Source organism: Myotis lucifugus, unplaced genomic scaffold, assembly GCF_000147115.1.
Source record: "Myotis lucifugus unplaced genomic scaffold, Myoluc2.0 scaffold_158, whole genome shotgun sequence".
In the NCBI taxonomy this organism is placed as follows: domain Eukaryota; kingdom Metazoa; phylum Chordata; class Mammalia; order Chiroptera; family Vespertilionidae; genus Myotis; species Myotis lucifugus.
The window spans coordinates 150,150-173,732 of NW_005871206.1; the positions used below are offsets into that span (position 1 = coordinate 150,150).

At 42.0% G+C, this 23,583-nt stretch overlaps 1 protein-coding gene across 9 annotated transcripts in view; it reads left to right on the forward strand.

The window, feature by feature from the left end:
• Positions 1–23,512, forward strand: part of TOM1L1 (target of myb1 like 1 membrane trafficking protein) — a 39,967-nt gene extending 16,455 nt beyond the window's left edge. For 5 of the 9 annotated variants that reach the window (XM_006095575.3, XM_023759578.1, XM_023759576.1 and 2 more), the window contains 9 exons: positions 8,112–8,245; positions 9,892–9,949; positions 10,347–10,464; positions 11,770–11,866; positions 16,929–16,980; positions 17,973–18,078; positions 18,511–18,592; positions 22,699–22,763; positions 23,369–23,512. In XM_006095575.3, coding sequence (XP_006095637.1) covers positions 8,112–8,245; positions 9,892–9,949; positions 10,347–10,464; positions 11,770–11,866; positions 16,929–16,980; positions 17,973–18,078; positions 18,511–18,592; positions 22,699–22,762 — 711 coding nt within the window. In that variant the 3' untranslated portion in view covers position 22,763; positions 23,369–23,512. Of the gene's footprint in view, positions 1–8,111; positions 8,246–9,891; positions 9,950–10,346; positions 10,465–11,769; positions 11,867–16,621; positions 16,828–16,896; positions 16,981–17,972; positions 18,079–18,510; positions 18,593–22,698; positions 22,764–23,368 lie in introns of those variants that run through there. The other 4 variants (XR_002830910.1, XR_002830911.1, XR_002830912.1 and 1 more) reach the window with 4 other exon arrangements.
• Positions 23,513–23,583: the final 71 nt, after the last annotated feature.

The window sequence follows — 23,583 nt, forward strand, 5'->3', positions numbered from 1 at the left end:
GAGGGTAGGAGTGCATCTGTGAAGAAGTGATAATACTATCAGAGGTCAACTGTGTGAGCTGTGAAACAGACATCTATTTCCTTTTCCAAAACCAGCTAATAACCACAGTTTTTTATTTTTTAATGTGTTTTTCTTGATTTTGAGAGACAGAGGAAGGGAAAGGGAGAGAGAGAAACATTGCTGAGAAAGAAACATCACATGTTTCTACACGCCCCTCCTGGGGATTGACCCCGCAACCCGGACATGTGCCCTGACCAGAATTGAACCAGCAACCTCTTGGTGCACGGGAGGATGCTCCGTCCACTGAGCCACTCTGGCTGGGCTAACCACAGTTTCTGAAAGCTCACGGAAATAATAAACGTACCTCCTCTTTATTCCCCAAATCCCAGTGAAATGGCAGAAGGCATATGAAACTAAGAATAAACTCCCTCGGATCACAGGAGAGCCCCATTTGAAATGAATAAAACTAAAAAAAAAAAAAGACCGTACCCTTTTATGTAATGATGTTTACTTTGAATTTATATTAGTACCCTTTTATGTAATGATGTTTACTTTGAATTTATATTAGTTCACACAAACACTCCATCCACGCTTTTGTTCCGGCCCTCCGGTCCAGTTTAAGAACCCATTGTGGCCCTCGAGTCAAAAAGTTTGCCCACCCCTGGCCTAGACCATCAGGAGAGCAGAAGAGGGAGAATATTCAGTGTCCAATAATATAGGTGGGATCAGACCGAGGGAGGAACCCACAGCCTCACCCAGGCAAAAGAGACCCTTCAGGAACTTCCGGGATGGCTATTGTTCACCAAAGAAAGTGTAGCCTATAGAAAAATTTTGTAAGAGTTTATTTGACACTACATTTTGAAGACATGCCCAGAAGCGAAATTGCAACAGATTGAGAAAATGCTTCTGTGAATGGAGTTTGCCAGTTTCTTTTCTGCACTTAGAATCAAAGGGAAAAAAAAAACCCAGGAAGATACATAAAATGCATCACGAGGTGGGAGAAAGCATAGCAGGGGAATCAGTAGGATTGGATAAAAAGCAAAAATGGAGAAACACACCTTTTTACATTGGTGGGTACAGGATGGTTAATCATTAACATTTACAGTATATGGAACTGGCATTTGGGGAACAAGATAACAAGGAAGGGTTCTGTGGTCTCCGGCTGTGGTGATCTTGTGCTCTGGGGCCTGCGGTTGTGCCAGCGAAGGGTCTAGAAAAGAAAATTCCTGCGACATTGCAAAGCTGTGTTATCCTGGATGCATAAGAACAGCACAGGGCTCACTCACGGTGAAGACTGGCTTTGTCTACGGCAGCTGGAGGCCTGGGAGTTGACTGCCTGCTGTGGCTTGCCCAGCTAGCATTTTATGATCAGACCCTCCTGTGTGGTTACTTTTGGTCACTGAGCCTGTCAGGCCTGCCTGCCATGGGTTCCCCCTGAGCTTGTCGGGTTCATGGCATAGGCCCCCATTTTTGTTCACACTGTAAAGGACAAGGGACAAGGACTGTCCCTCAATGAACTGGGGGTTTCCAAGGGGACCCGGAACCTCAGCAGACAGAGGAAAAAGGACCAGTATTCCCTAGGGTTTTTAAGCATGGAAGGCAGGGAATCTCATTCCCAGAGATGGTGATGCAATCAGGCTGTTAGAATTCACAGGAAAAAAATACTTATTTTCCTTCTCCTCCTGAAAGTCAAGGCTGAGACACGCTTTTCCTTTGTGGTTACAGAGTGAAAGGAAACCTTTGTGTTTTTTTCTACTGTTTAAACCAGCACTACCCACAGGGCCCAGTTCTCCTACACCAGCTGGGTGTCCTATAGTACAAATCAGTTCTGACATTATCCAGCTGGTGTTAGCATCAGGTTCCACAGTTAAGGGCTCAGACCCACAAGACGGCCCCCACTTCCGATGCCCATTGCACGGCCAGGCCTTCCATACGTCTGACCAACCAGCTATAATAGAAACCAGGGATTCCCAAGACCTTCTCCTGGGGGTTGATAATTTGCTAGAATGACTCACAGAACTCAAGGAAACATTTCTATCTACCAGTTCATTATAAAGGGTATTACAAGGGATGCGAATGAAGAAACCCAGAAGGGTTCTGAAGACGAGAGCGTCTGTCCCTGTGGGGTTGGGGTACGCCACCCTCCTAGCACTTGGATGCGTTCACCAACCCAGAGGACCCCATAGTTTATGCATTTTTATGGAGGTTTGAGGGTTCAGAACAGGCCTCCCCCACGTGTGCCACTTTGGCATGTGCATTATTTTAAACTGAGGGCCAATCAAGACCCTGTAGGCTCATGAGAAATTTCTACCTCTCCCTTAAAAAAATTTAAATTAGGGGCCTTGCCCATAATAAGTCATTACTGGAGATAATGTTCTATGACCTATGTAGAGGGCAGGGCAAACATCTAATTACTGAGTATCTGCCCTTCTGATCCTCCTGGGATGCCCTTTCCTCTGATGCCCCGAAGTGCCTTACCTCGTCCTTAGCACTGCATGCCATATACACCTCATTTTAACTTTCTGTCACTGAACCTTTCATATAGGTGGGGTTCCCAGACAAATGTAATTAAATTTGTTTCTTTCTCTTGTTAATCTGTCTCATGTTGATCTAATTATTAGCCCAAAATAGCATCACTTCTGCTAAAGCCCACATACTATATATACTGTATACTTCTCATTTTAACTTTCTGTCCCTGACTTCCAAATGTACTAACTAGTACAGTATGTGGTATTCCTATGCATACGTGTGTAACTAAATTTGGTTATTTTCTCTTGTTAATCTGTCTCATGAAGATTTCATTGTCAGAACAGCTGAAAGAACCTGAGGAAGGCGGAGGAAAGTTTCTTCCCCACAAGTTTCATCATGGAGACATGATCAATTATTAACTCTAATCTCCATCCTCTCTCCCCTTCCCAGAGGATGGAGAGTGGGGCTGAAAGTTACAAGCTTCTAATCACGGTTTGGTCTTTCTGGTGACCAGCCCCCATCCCAAAGCTGTCCAGGAGCCACCAAGAGTCCCCGCATTAGAACAGAAGATGCACCTGTCACTCGGGGATTTAGGAGCTCCGTGTCAGGAACTGGAAGCAGATATATATATATAATTTCTTATTTCAGGAAGGGACCATTTAGGTATCTAAATTGCATGTGGGGTCTTTGATCCAGCTCCCCTTCTTGTTCAGGCTTTGTCTCCTGCTTCCCAAGTTTATTAGAAATTGACCTTGATTATTAGAGATGGGTGCCTTTTGAGCCCTTATGCCTTTATTGACTCTCATATCTTTGGATCCTATTTCCAGCCTTTGAAGATTTCTCATACTTTCTTGAAAGTTCAGACATGCATGTTAAAACATTTTTATATCATATCCAACTTTTTTAGGTATTTTTGTTATCAGGAAGGTCGTACTGCAATTTGTTAACATTACACCCAACCTCTACACTTGGAATTGCTTCCTGTTTTGTCTGTCGGTGCTTACCTTCTAGCAGCTGTTCTGTTCATTTGGAACCCATTCCATCTTGTTTCTTTCCATCCCAGATCCAGTGTACTTACTGGGAATCTCCTATCTGTTCTCAAATCCATGGGGAACAGTTCAATCCTGAAGCTCTGCTAATTAATGGGACTCCTACTCTTTGTTAGACTCTTAGGCAGTAAAACTATTTTGCATAATAAACATCTTTCCCCACCACTACTAGTATGTTGCTTGTAGACTATGAACTTCATTATGGGGTGGGGGTAGGGGTGGGGGAGGACTGGGATTGCTTTTAGTTTCCCAGAGAGGAATACAAAGATTCTGATGAGTTAAAGAGCGTCTGTTCTGGTCACAAGAATGAACATTACTGCATGTGTTCTTGCATTTGCTTTCTTGGCCTTGTGCACTTGGCTTTGGACCAACTTACTCTGACCTTGAATAGCTTACTTTTCCTGTTACCTCCCATTTCAGTCTTTCTTGTTTTTGCCTAGCCCCAGTAGGAGAATGAAAGAACAGAATGTTTTCATCTTCTGCAGAATAAAGTGAGCTCAGATTTTCAAAGTATGACCAGAGAAAGCCTCACTCTAACTTATTAGAGATGTTTCAAATCATGTGAATGTAAAATTTGATTCTGTAAGAGTAATTTGTAAGCAGTTGAGAAAAAATCCCGAGAGGAAAATTTAAAAAAAGTCATCCTCCCCGGATCACTCTTACTGTCTTTACCACTCAGAAACAAGTAAGGTATTAAGAGTGGAAGGGGCAGGAAGAGAATAACCAAATAATTTATAAGCATACTAGAGGCCTGGTGCAGGAAATCCCTCAGCCCGGCCTGTGCCCTCTCTCAGTCCGGGAGCCCTCAGGGGATGTCTGACTGATGGCTTAGGCCAGTGGGCTTAAGCCGTCAGTTGTATATCCTTAGTGCTGCCAGGGAGGCGGGAAAGGCTCCTGCCACCACCACTGCGCTCGCCAGCTATGAGCCCAGCTTCTGGCTGAGCGGCGCTCCCCCTGTGGGAGTGCACTGACCACCAGGGGGCAGCTCCTGCGTTGAGCTCTGCCCCCTGGTGGTCAGTGCGCATCATAGCGACCAGTCATTCCACCATTCGGATAATTTGCATATTAGCCTTTTATTTTATAGGCTATTGTATAGCCCCGTGGTCGGCAAACTGCGGCTCTTTGGCCCCTTGAGTGTGGTTCTTCCTAAGCCTTAGGAGTATCCTAATTAAGTTAATAACAATGTACCTACCTATATAGTCTAAGTTTAAAAAATTTGGCTCTCAAAAGAAATTTCAGTCGTTGTACTGTTGATATTTGGCTCTGTTGACTAATGAGTTTGCCGACCACTGGTATAGCCCATGGACACAGACAATAGACAGGTGAAGACCTGGGGTGGAGTGGGCTAAGGAGTTAATGAAAACAAACGTTTTCTGTAAGCCAAATGTTGACAATTTTTGTAGTTGGGACAGAGTTGGAAGGGTTCTAATGAGCTGATCTTCTTGAGGATTATCTTGACAATTAATTTATCATTCACTCAGCTGGGCTTGTAGAAGGCAGAAGAGACTGCAGGAACAAGTTAGGTTGAGAGATGTTCGGTTTTAGGGTGGGGGGTAGTTTTTATTTTGAGCAGATAGAGACGTTCTTTGGGTCTCTTGCAGCCTGGGTGCGGTGCCCTGGAGAGAGGAAATATGGTATGGGCTGATAATAGGAGTCTTGCCATGCAGATATTATTTCTAGAGAAGGCTTTCAAGTAAACACTTCTTCCTGCATCAACTTTTTCAGGGGAGATGTTCGGACGCCTTTCTTTCCCTTTGTATTGAGTTGTCCAGGTTGGTGCATGTGGGACAATTAGAGTCAGAGTTGAAAGTGCAGAGGGGGCGCCTTCCTTAACTCCTGAGCACCCTGGGGGAGTAGCAGCCCTCTGGATGCCAGAAGAGGAAGCCTTTCATGAGCTCCTTGTTTTGCTCCAAAGACTTTGGAATTGATTGTTCAGTTCACTTTAACTCAGAAGCCTTGCCTTCACTTTGATATGGTGTAAAGGGGGGGCAATCCCAGGGGCTCCGTGCTGGACATATGCAGCAGCAGCTGTTACTCTGTGTGTTTTGGCTCACGCCCCCTGGCTTCCCACATCCACAGTCCTGCAGGTGCCTGCTGTGGGGAACGTCTGCCCCATCCTTTTGGTCCCTGGTGCTTGATCTACACCATTTCCAGGCGGCTTGGCCCTCCTCGGAGACAGACATCAATGGCAAAGATCAGAGTGGGCTGGCTTTTGAAGAGGTTTGGCGAACTCTGCTTTGCAAACCTGCTGAGAGATGTGGTGTTCCTTTCATGTTTCATTTCTGTCTGTGTCCAGAGGGCAAAGGGAGGATCTTCACGTGATGGGGGCTATTGATGTTGGTTGCAAATTCATTTCAGATTAATTTCTACTTTTTTTTTTTGGTCCCAGGCCTCTAACAGCCACTGGAGTCCCTTGATCTTGACATTGCTCTAGCAAGGCTGCCAGGGAGCAAGGAGAATAATTTCTGTGCACTCCCAAACACAGGAACAAAGGAACAGTCCTCATTCATCAGGGGATTGTACTAAATGCTGTTCTGAGTTCTTGCCTTTGCATAATATTGGGTCCTGGTAGTGGGGTGAAGATTACAGGAGGGTACTAGTTATCTAGTTAAGCTTCTAGTGATCCCTCCTTATGCAACCATAATGCACTTCTTGACTCTCCACTGTATGCCAGAGACTGGGCGGGGGGGGGGGGGGGGGGGGGGGAGGCGTCCCAATTATTTCCTATTCTTACAACAACCCTACGAGATAGTTGGTTGTCTTTGTCTTATAGATTAAAAAAAACACAAAAAAACCTGAAACTAAAATGTAACTAAATTCCATGTGAGGTCTGTGTATGTGAGAGGCCTTTGGTCTACTGAGTCTAAAGACTCTTCTCGCTCATACCAGTGGCCATAAGTGAGCCCAACTCAGCTGGCTTGTTTTACATTGAGTCTATGGGTGCTTTCAGGGTATAATGCAGAGTGGGGTCCTTTTGACAGAGAACAAAGGGCCCACAGAGCAGAAAATATTGTCATACCTGGACCAGTAAGGAAAAGGTTGGTTAGCACAACTGAGAGTGCCCAAGCCTTTATTTAGCAAATAGGACCGTTTTCTGCCTGCACATTGCAGGTGTAGAACCCAGAATCTGGCATCGATCTGTCCGTCTCGCTTTTCACCCCCACTTTTCACTTCCCTTTATCTTGCACATATTTTTGTTACGATTTTGTGGAGAGTAGTGGCTTTTCCCTCGGAGTCTAAATGGCAGCTGGTAATGGTTTGATTTATTTATTTAGAGATTTCCTGTCAGAGCCTTGTAATAGATTGTTTGAGACTCTAAATGGTTTCGTGAAGCGTCAGTTTTTCAGCGGGTCTTTCTTGAGGGGAAAAAATATCAGATAATGTAACCGTGCGATGACTTAGCAAGCCCCGCCGCTTTCATTTTGAAAGGGGGAAACATTCCTGTGTTTTTGCGTGATGTTAGTAGACTATTACGTGGGCAAATTCCAGCCAAGGTGGATTTGAAGAAATATTACTGTCAGTGTTACACTCCTCAAGCTTACTTGGAGGTTTGCCTAGGAAGGAGGTCGGTTATAAGGTAGTAGTTTGCAAATGTCAGTGTGTATAAGAAACACTTTTGATGCTTCTTTTTTTTTTTAAAAAAAAAAAAAAGTAGATTCCCAGACCCTCAGCCCCAGCTGTAGATGCTTCTGAAGCTCACGGGCAACAGCTGGTTTGGGGAGTGGAGCCCTGGCTCACTGCTGGGATTCTAGGTCATTCGAATAAAGATATTATCCAGCACTCCTTTTAAAATTCTGGTTCCGTTTATCTTGGAATGTGTTGCTATAGCTGTAAGTTTTAAATGTTTATTTAAGTAAAACAATAATGGGAAAATCACATTGCTGTACATGTTGAACTACTTTCTATCACTATCTCTAAGAATGACATATTTTCTGTTGTATGTTGTGCTTTGTGGCTACAGAATTCCTCATCCTGCACATCTCATTTTTTTTTATTTCTTTCATTGTTATTGAATTTATTGGGGTGACTCTGGCTAACAAAATTATACAGGTTTCAAGTGCACAATTCTACAACACATCATCTGTGCACTGTATTATGTGTTCATCACCCCAAGTTGAGTCTCCATCCATCGCCATTTATCTCCCTTTTATTCTCCCCTACCTCCCTCATCCTCCTCATTTTATTTAAATGTCAGCTCTTGAAACAGACGTGTCAAGTAGTATAGTTTTCATTTATCAAATGAGAAAATCGAGATTAAAAAAACAAGTGATATCCCCACCAACAGTACAGCTAATAGGCAGTCCATCTAGAAGTCCCATATTCTGCTTCTAATTTCAAGTCCTGTGTTCCATGCAGTGCACCAATTTGTCCTCATGACACCTGTTTTGATTTTTAGAGGAAAATATAATCACTTATAACTCACTGTGTTCTCATAGGAAGGATGAGCTATCCATAATTAAATATTTGGTAATCTCCCGTCGCTGACTCGAGGTGGAGGGAGGTGGTCACAGGTGTATACAGATTGGTGAGTCAGTTGTCTTTATAGAACATTCCTAAGCATGGAAGAAGAAAGCTCTCTCCTCTCTTTGACAGAAACTTTACAAGACGGGTCGGGAGATGCAGGATCGAATCATGGACCTGCTCGTGGTGGTGGAGAATGAAGACGTAACTATTGAGCTCATTCAAGTGAATGAGGATCTGAATAATGCCATCCTTGGCTATGAGAGGTGAGCAGACGGTGCAGTCTCTTCAACCCTCCTCCAAGTCTGGTTTCACCACCAGTTACTCAGCGTTCTTATTAGAGGGCCTACAAGGTGAACACTCAGGAAGATCAAGAACAGGTTCAGAACAACGCCGCCTTCCTCCCAAGATAGGGATCTTGGTCCTGGCCTTCTGGGAGCCTGTGATATGGCCTGCGAGAATGAGCAGTGCTGGGCTCTTGAATAGATGAGTGCTATAAACAAAGTCTCAGGGAATGTGAAGTTGACCTTGAGTTTAAGATGGAGAAGAATATGGGAAGGGAAGGGAAGGGAAGGGAAGGGAAGGGAAGGGAAGGGAAGGGAAGGGAAGGGAAGGGAAGGGAAGGGAAGGGAAGGGAAGGGAAGGAGGGGAATATCTTATGTGGAGAAAATAGTCTGTGAAAAACCAGAGCATCCAATGAGGAAATGTTTTATGTGAACGTATAAAAATAGTTGTGCAAATAAGGAAATGGAACTTTATTGCTCAAGGCTGGACCTGTGAAGGGTGTTCATACTCAGCACACACTAGCCTATAAGAAGCCAATGGCAGAAGTCGACGGGAGAAAAATCACGTGTTTTAGAAAGGGAAAAATCCTTAAAACCAAGTGCATGGTTCAATGAACTGGAAGCTTTTCAACTTTAAAGTGTTTAGGTTCACAGAGTTGATGTGTCATAGAATTAATTCCATGTTTCTAAAGCCACTCTTAGCTTGCAAAGCATTTCCACATTCATCCACCTGTATTATCTACTGACCTCTTGCCCCTGAGGAAAACTTTCTGATGAAGTGGTTGAAATAAGGATCAGGAAGTTATATCCATGGTCATATGGCTACTTGATAATAATGCTGGTAGTTGAACCTTGTGCTTCTACCTTCAACTTTTACTCTTTTTTCAAAACCATTACTTTATTTGTTTATTTATTTAACTATTCCTCCCTTACCCCCAGTGTATGAACAGTATAAAATTTTAAAATGTTATAAAAGCTCAATATTGTTAGTAGGTATCAAATGTCTTATAAAAATGAAGATAGTGAAAATATGATAAATGTATTAAAATCTTCAATGGAAAATTATAATGGCAAAATTGGAAACACCTTAAGTATTTTGGAATAATAAGAAAAGTTAAATATGTGGTATGTTCATAAGGTAAAATATGCAGCCACTAAAAATTAAACTTCTGAATAACTAGAAAAATGCTTGCAAAGTAATTGAATTAGGATAGAGAAATATGTAAAGTATAATTTCAATTAAGTTTGAAATAGATTAGCCTCCAGAAAAATATAGGGAGGAAATACATCGTAATGTTAAGGACAGTTTCTAGGTGATAGAAATGATTAGGGACCATTTCTAGGGGATGGAATTTTATTATTTTTAATACTTTTCCATATTCTTGCTGTTTTCTCAAAGGCATCATTCATTACCTCTATAAACTGAAAAAAGTGATTAAAGTACTTTACTGGGAATTGAGTGGTGATGAAGCTCGTTGTCTTTGTTCCTAAATATTTGCATATTAATAATCTGAATTTGCATATTCCCATTTTCTCCACATAAGATATTCCCCCTTCTTCCCTTCCCATATTGTAGCATTTTCTTATCCATTTTCTTTTCAATATTTTTATGTTGCTAATTCAAACAGGTTTACTCGAAACCAACAAAGGATTTTGGAGCAAAATAATCAGAGAGAAGACACCAATGTAAGTGAATAGAAATGTTATAAAATACACAATTGAACAGTTTACAAATTGTATAGTATGGAGCAAGGCTTATGTTAAAATAACTCTTAAAATAGAGGAGACTCATTCCTTAATAATTGGGGTGGTTTTGGTGGTATAGAGTACTTGTCTCAATAACTTGATGTCATCAAATTATTAATAAGAGGTCATTAAAAGATGCTCTAATTAAGCAGGAACCCATGTAGAGAGTGAGATGTAATTAGTACTCATGTTGTCTATGGAATGGAGAATTCTCCCTCAAGATGCATCCAAATAGGATCTTCTTTTCTCCAAAGGAAAGCTTCCGGGGAGAAAACCTAAGTGATAAATGACCTGCCAAAGTTTTTCCAAATTATGTTTGTGTTTGCTTTGTTTTCAGGCTGCCACGGAACCTTCTGCCCCATCCTGTGATCTTCTTGACCTAAGCCCCAGCACTCCGAATCATAGGGCTACTCTGGAAGAGGTCAACGCCATGAATGCTCAGCTTTCACACTTAAGTAAGCAAGCATGCAGGTCTTTTCGGCCAGCAGAAGAGCTTAAGGTGAAACGGATCTCCTTGGTTTCATGATTAAATGCACCCAGAGAAGGATTGGCATCAGTCTGAATAGCAGGACTATATCAGGAGATGTAATTATTTCTTGGCCAATATTCGTTGGGTCATGCCCAGCACAGGAAAGGGATGTGACTGGGGGAGGAGGTCCTTGAAACTCATCCCACTGGCTTAGAATCTCCTGGAATCCCATGGCCTGCTTTGTAAAGGTTGTTCAGTTCCATGGCCAGTACTTAAGTCTCCTCTGAACCCACACACTATTGTCTTTGGGTTTCTCTGCCATACTACAGCATCAGATAAGGGAGTATTTGATGTAGAGAAATTCAGGAATTGTGAGGCCTTATCCACATAGTAGCGAAATGTAGAGGAGGAAACAGGCTTTTGAGTCAGAGGAGAGTCCAAGTTGAAATCCCAGTTCTGCCACCTCTTGGTCACCTAACCTCTGAGACTTTCCTATCTTATCAAATCAGAACAATGGTTATTTTAATGGGTTTCTGTGAAGGTAAAGGAATGATGTTTATAAAATGAAATGTTGGCTTGGGGTTACCTATCTTATCTATCTTATTTGTTACGTCCTACTATTCTATCAAAAAGTCTGGGTAAATTACAAAATAAGGATAATGAGAAATGCTGATGTCCAGAAGTTTTTGCCAAACTGAAATCAGTTTGTTTTTCTATATTAGGAGGTTTTTCCAGAATATTTGGCATCACTGAATTTGTGGTTTTCCTGTAACTTCCTTCATTTCTGAAATGTTGACAGCTTGCTTAGTAGACCAGTGGGATGTGCGGAGTGTATTTCATTAAAGAGTTTTCTTACATTTTTATTAGGCATTTTCCGGGGGCAAAGGGGGATAGTTATTCTCTTTGGGGTGTCTCACTTAAGATGGGAAGTTAAGAATTTGGGGAGGTCAGGGTAGAGCTCTGTATATACAATAGATTTTTCCTTTGGAAGTTGGCAGAACAAGACATGCAAAATCTTATCCATTCCTGATCAGCTTGGGATTTGAGAAAACCCAGCACAATAACATTTGTTACCTTCTCAACAACCTCTCCTTGTGGCGGGGAATTTCTCTCTTCCCAGTTACCTAACAAGGCTCTTTAATTTCTGTTTGAGGAAATTCCATAATTTTATGGTGACAGAAATCTCTCTCTCTCCTCTTACCGCCCCCCCCCCATCCCCCATGGAAAAGCCAACAGAAAAGTTACCGACAAAATGTTTCAAGCCAAACAACAAGTCCATTTTGTGTCCTAGGTTTCAGCTCTCCAACTCCTGTGATAATGAACAGCTTGCAGCCCAGTCCTCGCCCACAAATGGATCTGCTAGCCTTGGAAAACACGGACACAGCCATGTAAGTATGTCCGTCATACTCCAGAACCAACACCTCCTCTTTCTGACTCCTCATATTCCAGAAAGCATGACACAGTAGGAAAACCAGAGACTTGGGAATCAGACAGGCCCGAGTCAGGATCTCAGCATGCTGCTTCCTACTAGCTCTGTGACTTTGGATAAGATACTTACCCAGCATGAGCCTTCCGTTTCTTCAAAGAATGCTTACTAGGATCTTACAAAGATTCTGTGAGATGCTGTATGTTACCTCCTAATATAGCACTTGGTAGGTAATAAGCCTTCAATGAGTTGTCTCTGTATCTGTTCGTTTTAACGTAGTAACAGGAAGTAGAGGAAAAACAATGATAAAGGAAGGAGAAGGGAAATGAGGTTCAGCATCGTGAAAAGTAATGGCCAAGCCAGTAACCAAGGACTTGCTATGTGCCAGGCGCTTTGCTGAGCTGTTTTTGTTCATTTCATTTAATCCTTGCAGAACTTCTTGGGTCAATGCTGTTACCATTATTCTCATTTTATGGGAGGAAAGGCTGAAACTTAGGGAATAGAACTTGTCCCAGTTCATATAGCTGTTGAGTAGCAGTTCTAGCTAATAACTGCTTGTTTTACTCTGTGATCTCACGGGTCTTCTTATGCATGAAGATCACTTGGGTGGCTCTGGCCACCAGAAATTCTGATTCAGCAGCAGAGGCAAAACAAACCATCCTAATGTCTTATGGTCTTGAGATTTTTCCAGCCCTCTGTGTTTGCAGTATAATGTGTTCATCACAGAACACATGAGTGCTGAAATTATTCATAACAGGATCAAAACAGTGATGAAGGGGAAAAGTCATAGGTCGTATTTATAGCCCACTTACCATCAGGCAACAGGCTAAGAAGAATAAGAAATGCCTATTAATTTCTTAGAAGTGCTCCCAAAGGCCTGAGGTAGGTACCCCATCACTCTCATGTTACAAATGAAGAAAAGAAGGTTACCCAACTAGTGCATACATGGGATTCAAATTCAAAAGGGTCTGATTTGAGTGCCTGCTGTTTTCTTTCTGCGCTTTAATTTTTTTTATTTCCTTTATGATAAAATTGACACCCAACCCTTTTTAGTGTACAGTTCTAGGAATTTTTTTTTTAATATATTTTTTTTATTGATTTTTTACAGAGAGGAAGGGAGAGAGATAGAGAGTTAGAAACATCGATGAGAGAGACATCGATCAGCTGCCTCCTGCACATCTCCCACCAGGGATGTGTCCGCAACCCAGGTACATGCCCCTGACCGGAACCGAACCCGGGATCCCTCAGTTCGCAGGCCGACGCTCTATCCACTGAGCCAAACCGGTTTCGGCGAGTTCTAGGAATTTTAACATATATATAGATTCATGTAACCATCACCAAAATAACTCCCTTATGTTCTTGAAAAGATTGTGTAAAATTGGTGTTTGCTTCATGTATTTTGAAGCTCTGTTATTAAGGGCATATGCATTTAGGATTGTTATATTTTCTTGGTGAATTGACCCTTTTATCATTATGTAATGTCCCCCTTTGTCCCTTGTAATTTTCTTTGCCCTGATGTCTACTTTGGTATTAATACGGCAACCCTATCTTTCACTCAGTTGGTGTTTGCTTGCATCGTATATCTTGTTCCATCTTTGTTCTTTTAACTATACCAAAATATTTGAAGTGAGTTTATTGTAGGTAGCAAATAGTTGTGTCATGCATTTTCATGTATTCTCGTAATTCCTGTCTTTAATTGGTATGGTTAGACCATTTCCATTCAATGTAATTATATGTTTGGAATAAGATCTATGATTGTGTAATGTTTTCTCTGTGTTCCTTTCATGCATACTTTGAATTATTTGAATATTTTTTTCAGCATTCCACTTTACCTATTGTGATTTTGACTGTATCTTTGTATAGTTTCTATATGGGGCAGGAACTGATTACTCTAGGGATTGCAATATACATAACTTTTAAGTCTACTTAGAAACAGTATTTGGCCATTTGAAGTGAAATGTGGAAGCCTTATCACCATATAAATTCCCCCATGTAAATTATAGTTATCATAGATATTACATATGTATACATTGGAGATAAAAACTATCACTAGACAATATTATAATTTTGCTTGCAACCCACAAATACAGGGTGTCCCAAAAAATGTATACACACTTTGAATCATTATTAACTTCAATGGGTTAAATCTGAAAAGAAAGAAACATCAAATGAACTGTCAGCTGTTAGTGTATAAACATTTTTTAGGGACACCCTGTATATCTCAAAAAACTCAAGAAGAGACAAATAGTCCTATTATATTTATGCAATATTTACCATTTCTGTTGCTCCTTTATTTTCTCCCAGGATAACTTCCCTTCTCTCTGTAGAATTTCCTTTAACCATTCTTTTAGAGCAGGTTTATCAGAAGCGAAGATCTTAGTGTTACTTCACTTGAGTATGTCTTATTGCATATTTGTTCCTGAAGGATATTTTCACTGGATATAGAATTCTGGGTTAACAGTTCATTTTTCTCCCAGCAGTTTTTAAACATTGTTCTACTGTCTTATGGCCTAAATGATTTCTAATGAGAAACCTACATTCATTCAAATTGTTGTCCTCTATAGATACTGTGTTTTCTCTGACTATGCTTTCAAGAATTTTTTTTTTCTAATTTTGAACAGTTTGATTATGATGTGTCTAGGCCTGGATTTTAGTTTATGCTGTTTTGGATTTGCTGAGTGTATTAGTTTCCTGTGGCTACCATTAAAAAAAAATGACCACAAACTCAGTGGTTTAAAACCACAGGAACTTATTTTCTCATAGCTCTGGAGGCTGAAAGTCTAAGACTCAGCAGGACCACACACCCCACGGGGCTGCATTCTTTGGCATGTCACTACATCACTCCATTTTCTGCCTCCACCTTCACATTGCCGTTTTCTCTAAAAGTCCCACTGCTTGTCTCTTTCAAGCTCACTTGTCATTGGATTCAGGACGCACTTGAACAACACAGGATATTTTCATCTCAAAATCTTTAACTTAAATACATCTTCGAAGACCCTTTTTCCAAATAAGGTAACATTCTTAGGTTCCAGGAATTAGGACAAGGACATATGTTTTTGGGGAGCCATCATTCAACTGACTCTACTGAACGTCTTGATTCTGTGAGTTTATGTCTATCAACAAAATTGTGAAGTCTTCAGCCCTTATTATTTGAAATACTTCAAAAGTTTTTTCAACATTACTCATTTTCTGCTGTCCTTCTGGGACTTTAGTTGACACCAATCTTAGATCTGTTGTCATTGTCTCATAGAACCCTAGGGTCTGTTCATTGCTTTTCTCACTTTTATTTTTTTTTTCCTGTTTTTTAGATTGGATAATTTCTATAGATCTATGTTCAAATTCACTGATTATTTCCTCTGTCATCCCTATATGTTGTTGAGCTCATTCCATAGTTATTGTTAAATTTCAGTTACTGTATTTTTCAATTCTAAAATTACCATTCAACTCCTCATATCTTGTGTTTCTTTGCTGAGGTTTCTATGTTTCTTTCTTTTTTTTCTTTCAAGAGTGCAGTTTCTTGTTGAAGCATTTGTAGTAAGAGCTGCTTTAAAATCTTAGATAATTTCAGCACCTGTGTCCTTATGATATCAACTTCTGTCGATCTGGCTTTTCTCTTGCCACTTGAAATGTTTCTAGTTCTTCAAATGCCTTGTAAGTTTGGGTTATATATTGAACTTTTTTAATGTTATGAGATCCTTGCTCTTATTTAAATCCTATTGAGAATGTGGATACTTGGATATTAGTAGGCAGACAGCCTTGTTAGTTTCATGCCAGCGTTTAACCTGCCCTCTGTATGCTGCGGCTCCCACGCGGCTAAGCTTTGCAGCGCTGTTCAGCTCTGTCTCACCTGTGCCTCACTCAGTGGTCATTCTGAGGTCTGGACGGCAGGCTGTGTCCAGTCCTCATTACCTTTGGCATCCTGACTGGGAACAGATCCACAGAGTTACAGATCAGAGGGTGAGCCCAGGATTTCACAAACAACTTTGAGTTTGTTTCTCCGAATTTGTCCCTCTTTGTGGTTTCTTTGATAACTTTATCTTCCCAGGACTCCCCTTTTGGCTCTCCAGTCAGAAACTGGAGGTTTACTGTGCCATGCACTTCCTTCAGTGTTAGTGTGTCTGGGACCGAATGGCAGGACAAAGAGGAAAAAAAGAAACAAGAAAGGTTCACCCCCATCCTGTTGGGATCACAGTCTACCTGTTGGAAAGGAAGGTTCCCCTCACTCAGGGTTTTAAACCCCTACAGGTCCCTGTTACCCATGATGTCACTGCAGCCAACTTGGGATTGCCTAGGGTTAGGGGTGTGAGAACAGAGAGAAGAGAGGCTGGGGATGGGGGGTGGGGGGGTGGGGGGGGGATTTCCAACCCTGAGCACACTACTCCTTAGCTAGAATTAGAGGGCTTCTTAGAGCTCTTGTCTGTCCTCACGGCCCCCTGCTGGGTTGTAGGCTACATTGCATTCAGGCTAGGGAACACCAGAGGAGAAAAAATGGTAAGTTTGCCAGTGATACTCAAATTCTTGTCTTCTTTCCAAGTCAGCCTTTAGCTATTTACTTTTCAGTCCTCAAATATTTGCTCCATGCATTCGTTCTGTCCAGGTTTTCTAGCTGCATTTAGTGGGAGAGACAAGGCCAGTGTGATTACTCCACCTGACCCAGAGCCAGCGCCCTCCCCTCTTCCTTCCTAACCTCTACTCTGCATCACCTCTCCACCTTCAGGAAATGATGGTGTGGGAGCTACTCTGATGGAAAGACTGAAGGCCCTGTTTTCACAGTGTACTGTGCGTACACCAGCGTCTTGGGGCTCCCACTGCCAAGGGACAGTGCTGTCTTTACTCTCTTTGGCAATTGGGCATCATGACCTGGTGGGCACTGAAAGCAGTTGGAATTGTTTTGTAAAATTAATGCTTTTGTACAGTCTGAAGGTACATTTTACGTTTCATTTTTAGACCAGGAAAGTCATCTTACTTTCTGCATTTGTGTTCTCACTGTAGGGTAATCATGCTGTGTTATCACACTATCCTAGGTTTGCCCAAAGGACCAGCCAAAACCCCGACTCAAGTCATACATACGAGAGTGTAAGTAATGAAACCCTTTCCTGGCAGTGCACCTAGTCCGATTGTCATGGCCAAAAGGGAACTGCTGGTCATTAATTCTAATATTTTTCTCAGTGTCTCTTTGAATTTATAATGTATTGATGTAGGCCTTGTTAGGACTTTTCCTTATTGTCTTCATCTTTTTTTCTTTTGATTTTTTAAAGTTTCAGTTGACTTACAATATGATATTAGTTTCAGGTGTACAGCATAGTGATTAGACATTTATTTAACTTACAAGGTGATCACTCTGATAAGTCCAGTACCCATCGGACACCATACATAATTATTACATTATTGACCGTAGTCCCTATGCTGTACTAGCACTTCACATCCCTATGGCTGTTTTTATAACTGGCAACTTATATTTCTTAATCCCTTCCGCTTTTTCACCCATCTCCCCAGGCCCCCCTTCCATCTGGCAACTATCAAAAAAGTTCTCTGTATCTATGCGTTTGTTTCTGTTTTGTTTGTCCGTTATTTAGATTCCACATGTCACTTTATGCCTTTCTATAGCGTCAAGATATTTTAGTTCCTGTTTGAGATTGTATATTTAGTAAAACCACTAAATCTGGATTGAGGTAAACAGAGTATGGCGAAAGTAGGTGTACAGTTGTAAGTGAAAGTTTTTATTCTTATGTTATTATTTATTATTGTATTATTTTCCATACCAACAACTGTAAACCTACTTTTGCCCCACCCTGTATATTCCTGCTTTTATTTTTTTAAAGCAACGTGTTTCTTCAGCATTTTACATGGGAAATGAGGTGTAATGGCATGCAGACAGAAAAGCAGTAAATTTTATAAGTGGTTATTACTTAAAAAAACTAAAGTAGTAGCTCAGAATTACTAATTCCTGACCAGTTAAGAGCATACGGTTCTTGGAATAGTGCCCCTTGGAAGCCTCAGAATCTAATTTTAAAAAAGGGAAACTTACTGTAGAATGTTGATTTGAATATGCGCTCTGTTCTCTTCAGCTTCCAGTGTATCAAAATTCAGTGTTACTACAGCCGGAGAGTCTACACACCGTTCCAGCCTCACCGTCAAACCAGACACTGCCAGCCTTGCCCGCCAACCACCCAGGTACTCAGGACGCTATTATTTGCACTAACAAGGGCAAACTGAATGTGAGTCTGCGAGAGATGTATTGGTAATCGAAAAATAAGAGAGAGAGGCAAAATTAGAGGAGTTTGTTTGCATTTTTAACTTCCATGAAGTAAATTCAGGGTAAATACCATTCTGACATGAGGAAATTATAAAAGTGCTTGGGTTGTGCTGAATATTGTATTTTGAGCACTGAGGGTAAATGAACCGTTAGCTGAAGTTTGAAATCCTTTTGTTGTATAGATTTGTTGCCATGGGAGTAGTATTAGAATGGCAGTGTATTTGTTTCCGTTGTCAGTCTTTGTTAGGATCTTATGTTTGAAGTCTAAATCATAAGAATACTAATTGTGCGTATTCCCTTGAAAAGCACAATGTGTGTTTACTGCCTTTTTTTTTTTTTTTTGCCTAAAGCGATGACAAAGAATGATCTCCAGCTACCCAATTACTACGAGGTAATGGAGTTTGATCCCTTAGCTCCTGCTGTCACGACAGAGTAAGTCGTTTTCAGAATGATTAATTTATTTTTTGTCTCGGTTCCCTTTGGTAGCAGAGCTAACAGGGCTTGCTTATATATTTAACTTTGCTTAGATCTTGGCACAAATTGATGACCTTATTAAAAATGACTTATGAGGTTTTATGGGAGCTGTTGCTCTTAATGGTCTTACCGTTCTCGGCCTTGTGACTGAAAAATAAAAAAGCTCGGGTTGCACATTAAGAAGTAACCGGAACCATCATGTGCATTAATGGATTCCTCGTGGATGGCTTGGCAGAAACTTGGGTTTTCTCCTGATTGAGAAGGGCACTAGTCACTGATTAATGGCATAGCAACACCACACTGATGGGATATGTTAGCTGTGCTTTGACTCCTAATCCTCCCCAAAACTCATATAAGAACTTGGTGTTAGTCTTCACTATGTATGACAACAGTGTGCTTAAAATGAATTAATAAAGCATTAGTAAAAATTACTTAACTTGCCCTAACCGGTTTGGCTCAGTGGATAGAGCGTCGGCCTGTGGACTGAAAGGTCCCAGGTTCAATTCCGGTCAAGGGCATGTACCTTGGTTGCGAGCACATACCCAGTAGGAGGTGTGCAGGAGGCAGCTGATTGATGTTTCTCTCTCATCGATGTTTCTCTCTATTCCTCTCCCTCTCTGTAAAAAATCAATAAAATATATTTTTAAAAAATTATTTAACTTGAAATCCTTAAGGCACCATTATTTTTTGATATCCTATAGGTCAAGTGTATAAAAATATTTCTGGGATGGTAGGCTCATTAGAGCTTTAATATATTTTGATTGACTGAAGGTTAACCCCCGAATTGTTAAAAAATGGTCAAAGTATGTTTATAGAAATCATTGTTCAGAAACTGGCAGCCTGCACGCTGTATCTTTGCCTACAGCTGTGCAGAATATACAATATGCATTTAAAAATTAATAGCCAACAGTTAAACACTGGGATATTTCAAAAAATATCTGGACCTATGGATTTAGATGCCAGGCCTACATTTTCACATGCTAGCAATAGGTTGGGGTTACAGAGTGGCTGTCTCCTTAAGAATAGATAGGTTCTGCAGTCCACCAGGCCCCTTGGCCTGGCCCCCTGCATCCACTCTTTTGACCTGCCTGGCATGTGGAGGTATTTGAGGGAACACCTGGTACAAAGACCCCAAGGAGCGAGGTTTGGTACATTCAAGGACACAGAAAAGCCAAAGCTAAGAGCAAAGAGAGCAACAGGGAACCTGTTATCAGATGGAAATTGCAATTTGGAAACCAAAAAGGGAGTGCACAACTGTGATGAACTTCAGTGAGAGGACAAGTAAGATGAGGACTGACAACTAGATAATGGATTAAATAACTGGAAATCATTGATTTAAAAAAATGTCATTAATTTCAGAGAGAGGAAGGGAGAGGGAGATAGAGATAGAAACATCAATGAGAGAATCATCGATCAGCTGCCTCCTGCATGCCCCCTACTGCAACACCATGTGCCCTGACCGGCAATCAAACTGTGACCTCCTGGTTCATGGGTCAGCCACATCGGTCAGGCTCATTGGTGATTTTAGTAAAAGCCATTTTGGTAGATGGATGGGGACAAAAGGCAAATTTCAGTGCATTAATAAGAGATGGAGTAGCGACAGTAAGTGCAGACACCAGAAACTTAAACACGAAGGGATGCTGGGAAATGGTTTGGAAGCTACAGGGTTACTGAGGTGATCACCAAGTAGACACAGGGTTAGGGACTATATTGTTGATGCTGGAGCATCTGTGAATGCTGAGGGGTAGGATCCAGTAGGCAGGGAGAGGTTAAAGATTCGGTTGGGGAAGGGAAATAACTAAAGGAGGTAAGTGTTTGAGAAGCCAGGGCTTGAAAGGATCCCCAAAGGAAATGGTGATGCAGATGAAAACAGACTTGAAGATTCAGTGATGGGAAGATGAGGAAGTATCCATATCAAGGCATTTGATTTATTAAGAAGTGGGGTTTCTGACTCAGAGTGAGAGGAGGGAGATAAGAGACTTGAGAGTGAAGGAGGCTGAAATAAATAGTTTTGTGGAAAATGAAGACAACACTTATTAGGGAAACTTTTAAAAATATCTGGACCATGCTAGGGCTTTGTGATATTGATGACCAAGACAAGACTTCAGTGATTTTTAGATTTTTCTTCAGCCATGTACTAGTATATGAATGATATATTTTCTAGCCGCAGACATATAAGACATATATAAAGAGTTGAATGAAGGCTGTCATAGAAAAATTATTATATATTATATATATTACTAGAGGCCCGGTGCACAAAAATTTGTGCACTCGGGGGGGAAGGGGGGGTCCCTCAGCCCGGCCTGTGCCCTCTCGCAGTCTGGGACCCCTTGGGAGATAACGACCTGCTGGCTTAGGCCTGCTCCTGGGTGGCAGAGGGCAGGCCCAATCCCTAGGTGCAGCCCCTGGTCGGGCTCAGAGCAGGGCTGATTGGGGAGTTGGGGCGCCGCCCCGTCATGCACAGAGCAGGGCGGATTGGGAGGTTGCGATGCCACCCTCAGTCACGCTCAGGGTAGGGCTGATTGGGGGATTGGGGCACCACCCCCTATCACACTCAAGGCAGGGTCAATGGGGAGGTTGCGGCCCCCCCCCCTGTGATGCACAGAGCAGGGCCAATCAGGGGGTTGGGGCACTGCCCCCCCCCCCCCGTCACGCACAGAGCAGGGCCCATCAGGGGGTTGGGGAGCTCCCCCCTGTCACGCACAGAGTAGGGCCGATAGGGGAGTTAGGGCACCGCCCCCTGTCACACACACAGCAGGGCGGGATCAGGGGGTTGGGGTGCCACCACTGTCACACTCAGGGCAGGGCCAATGGGGAGGTTATGGCTCTACCCCGTCACACACAGAGCAGGGCCCGTGGGGGGGGGGGGGTTGGGGCGCCACCCCCTGTCACACACAGAGCAGGGCCGATCAGGGGGTTGGGACGCCACACCCTGTCACACACAGAGCCGCAGGGCGATCAGGGGGTTTGGCGCTGCACCCTGTCATGCTGCATCTGGTGCCAGGAGGCCTTGTGGCTCCGCTGATCCTGGTGCTGGGAGGCATATTACCCTTTTACTATATAGGATAGAGGCCTGGGGGCCGCCTTGGTTTGCCCTGAAGGGTGTCCTGGATCAGGGTGGGGGTCCCCACTGGGGGTGCCTGGCCAGCCTGGATGAGGGGATGATGGCTGTTTGCAGCTGGTCACACACCCTTCAGGGGGGGGGGGTCCCCACTGGGGTGCCTGGGCCAGACTGGGTGAGGGGGCTGAAGGCCTGCTTTTCAGGCTGACTGAAAGCTCTCAACCGCTCCTTTTTTTTTCTTTTTTTTTTTTTCTTCTGGGCCAGCTTTTAGCTCTGGCTCTAGCTCTGAGGCTTCCCCTGCTGGTTTGTTTGCCGTTCTATAATCGAAACAATGTATAACTTCAGCTCTGAGATCCCGGCTCCTATATTTGTTAGAAATGTTTCAAACTGCCAGCTCAGAAGGCCGGGCAAGGAAACGTTGGAGTCTGCAGTCACTGGAGCAAGCAAGCCTCATGTTCGCTTCCAGCTGCCTGGCTGCCGGCCGCCATCTTGGCTGACAGTTAATTTGCATAAGGATATGCTGATTTGCCAATGGGAAGGGTAGTGGTCGTACGCCAATTACCATTTTTCTCTTTTATTAGTGTAGATATATAAAGTACAAAGATGACATTTAAGCTAAAGGTGGCTCAGGAGCTTGGACTGTATTAACACAGGTTATATAAACTAAAGTTAATATATTTTATAAAATGTTTTTAAAACCAGGAAAAGCTGAACAATTTTTCTTTTAAAAAGCACAAACTGTCCAAATTTTAGCCATATTTTTCATTAAATCGCAATTAAAGTGAATTGACTATACAATACACATATTGTTAAGATACAGAGGAACTGCACCTTTAGGATCTAAGAAAGCTACAATGTAAGATTCAGGGCAGATATTTTTGTCTTTATTCACTTAAACAGCCTGAATGGCTAAGGGAACCAGATTTTTAGTTCAGGTTAAAAGCCAAAATAGTACTTTGAAGTGATATGTAACCCTTTTGCCACAATGGCTTGTTTGTTTCAGAGCTATTTATGAAGAAATTGATGTTCATCACCGCAAAGGCACTCAAAATCATAGTGACTGTTAAGGTAAAGACTTCAACTTACACACCCTTCATTCCACATTCTATAGGATTTCAGTGTAGTTATCACTTTTTCTAGTTAGTATTTACGTTTTGTAAGGGCCATCTGACACTTTAATGAGTGAAATATTAATATACAAGTTCCTTCAAATCACTCAATCGAATGAACTATTTGTTCCCCAATGAAATACGTTCTTTGTGACCTTGTTAACTAAAAATAATAAATCTTGGGAATGCAGAAATTCATCTGTGTATAAAAATATTAATGCTAACAAAAACAGTTGATCAATAAGAACTTTTTAGCACTAGAATCAGACATCTGTCTTATATGTGCAATTGACACCTGTTAACTGGGACAGGTAGAAACCATCCATTGTTAATCCAGATAGGTCTGGATGATTTTTATTTGCTGGACTAGTCATCCCACTTATTTATTAATGAATGCATGGCCACTAATAACCTATTAACCTTATTTATTCCCCTTGCACACACCCCCAATGGAAATAGGACATTCCCGCCTTTCCTCTACTAATGTGTGGCCCTCTAGTTATCAAGGAATGGGGACAGAGAAGGAAAGGATGGGGATGGTTGACTATTTTCTGTTTATTCTAGGTGAAAAGGAAGGACCAGCTCACTAGCTGCATTAGGGGTAACAACTCTAAGAGTTAGACTGTCCAGCTGTGAGGCCCAGAAGACAAGATCTACCAACACTTTAAAACCAGGGTGGAACACTTCTCCTTGGCAACAGTGAAATTTAAAAAACTTGCTTTTAACATTTTTCACTTAAAACTCCAACAGAAGAAAAAATTCATTGTACTGGGGCCAAT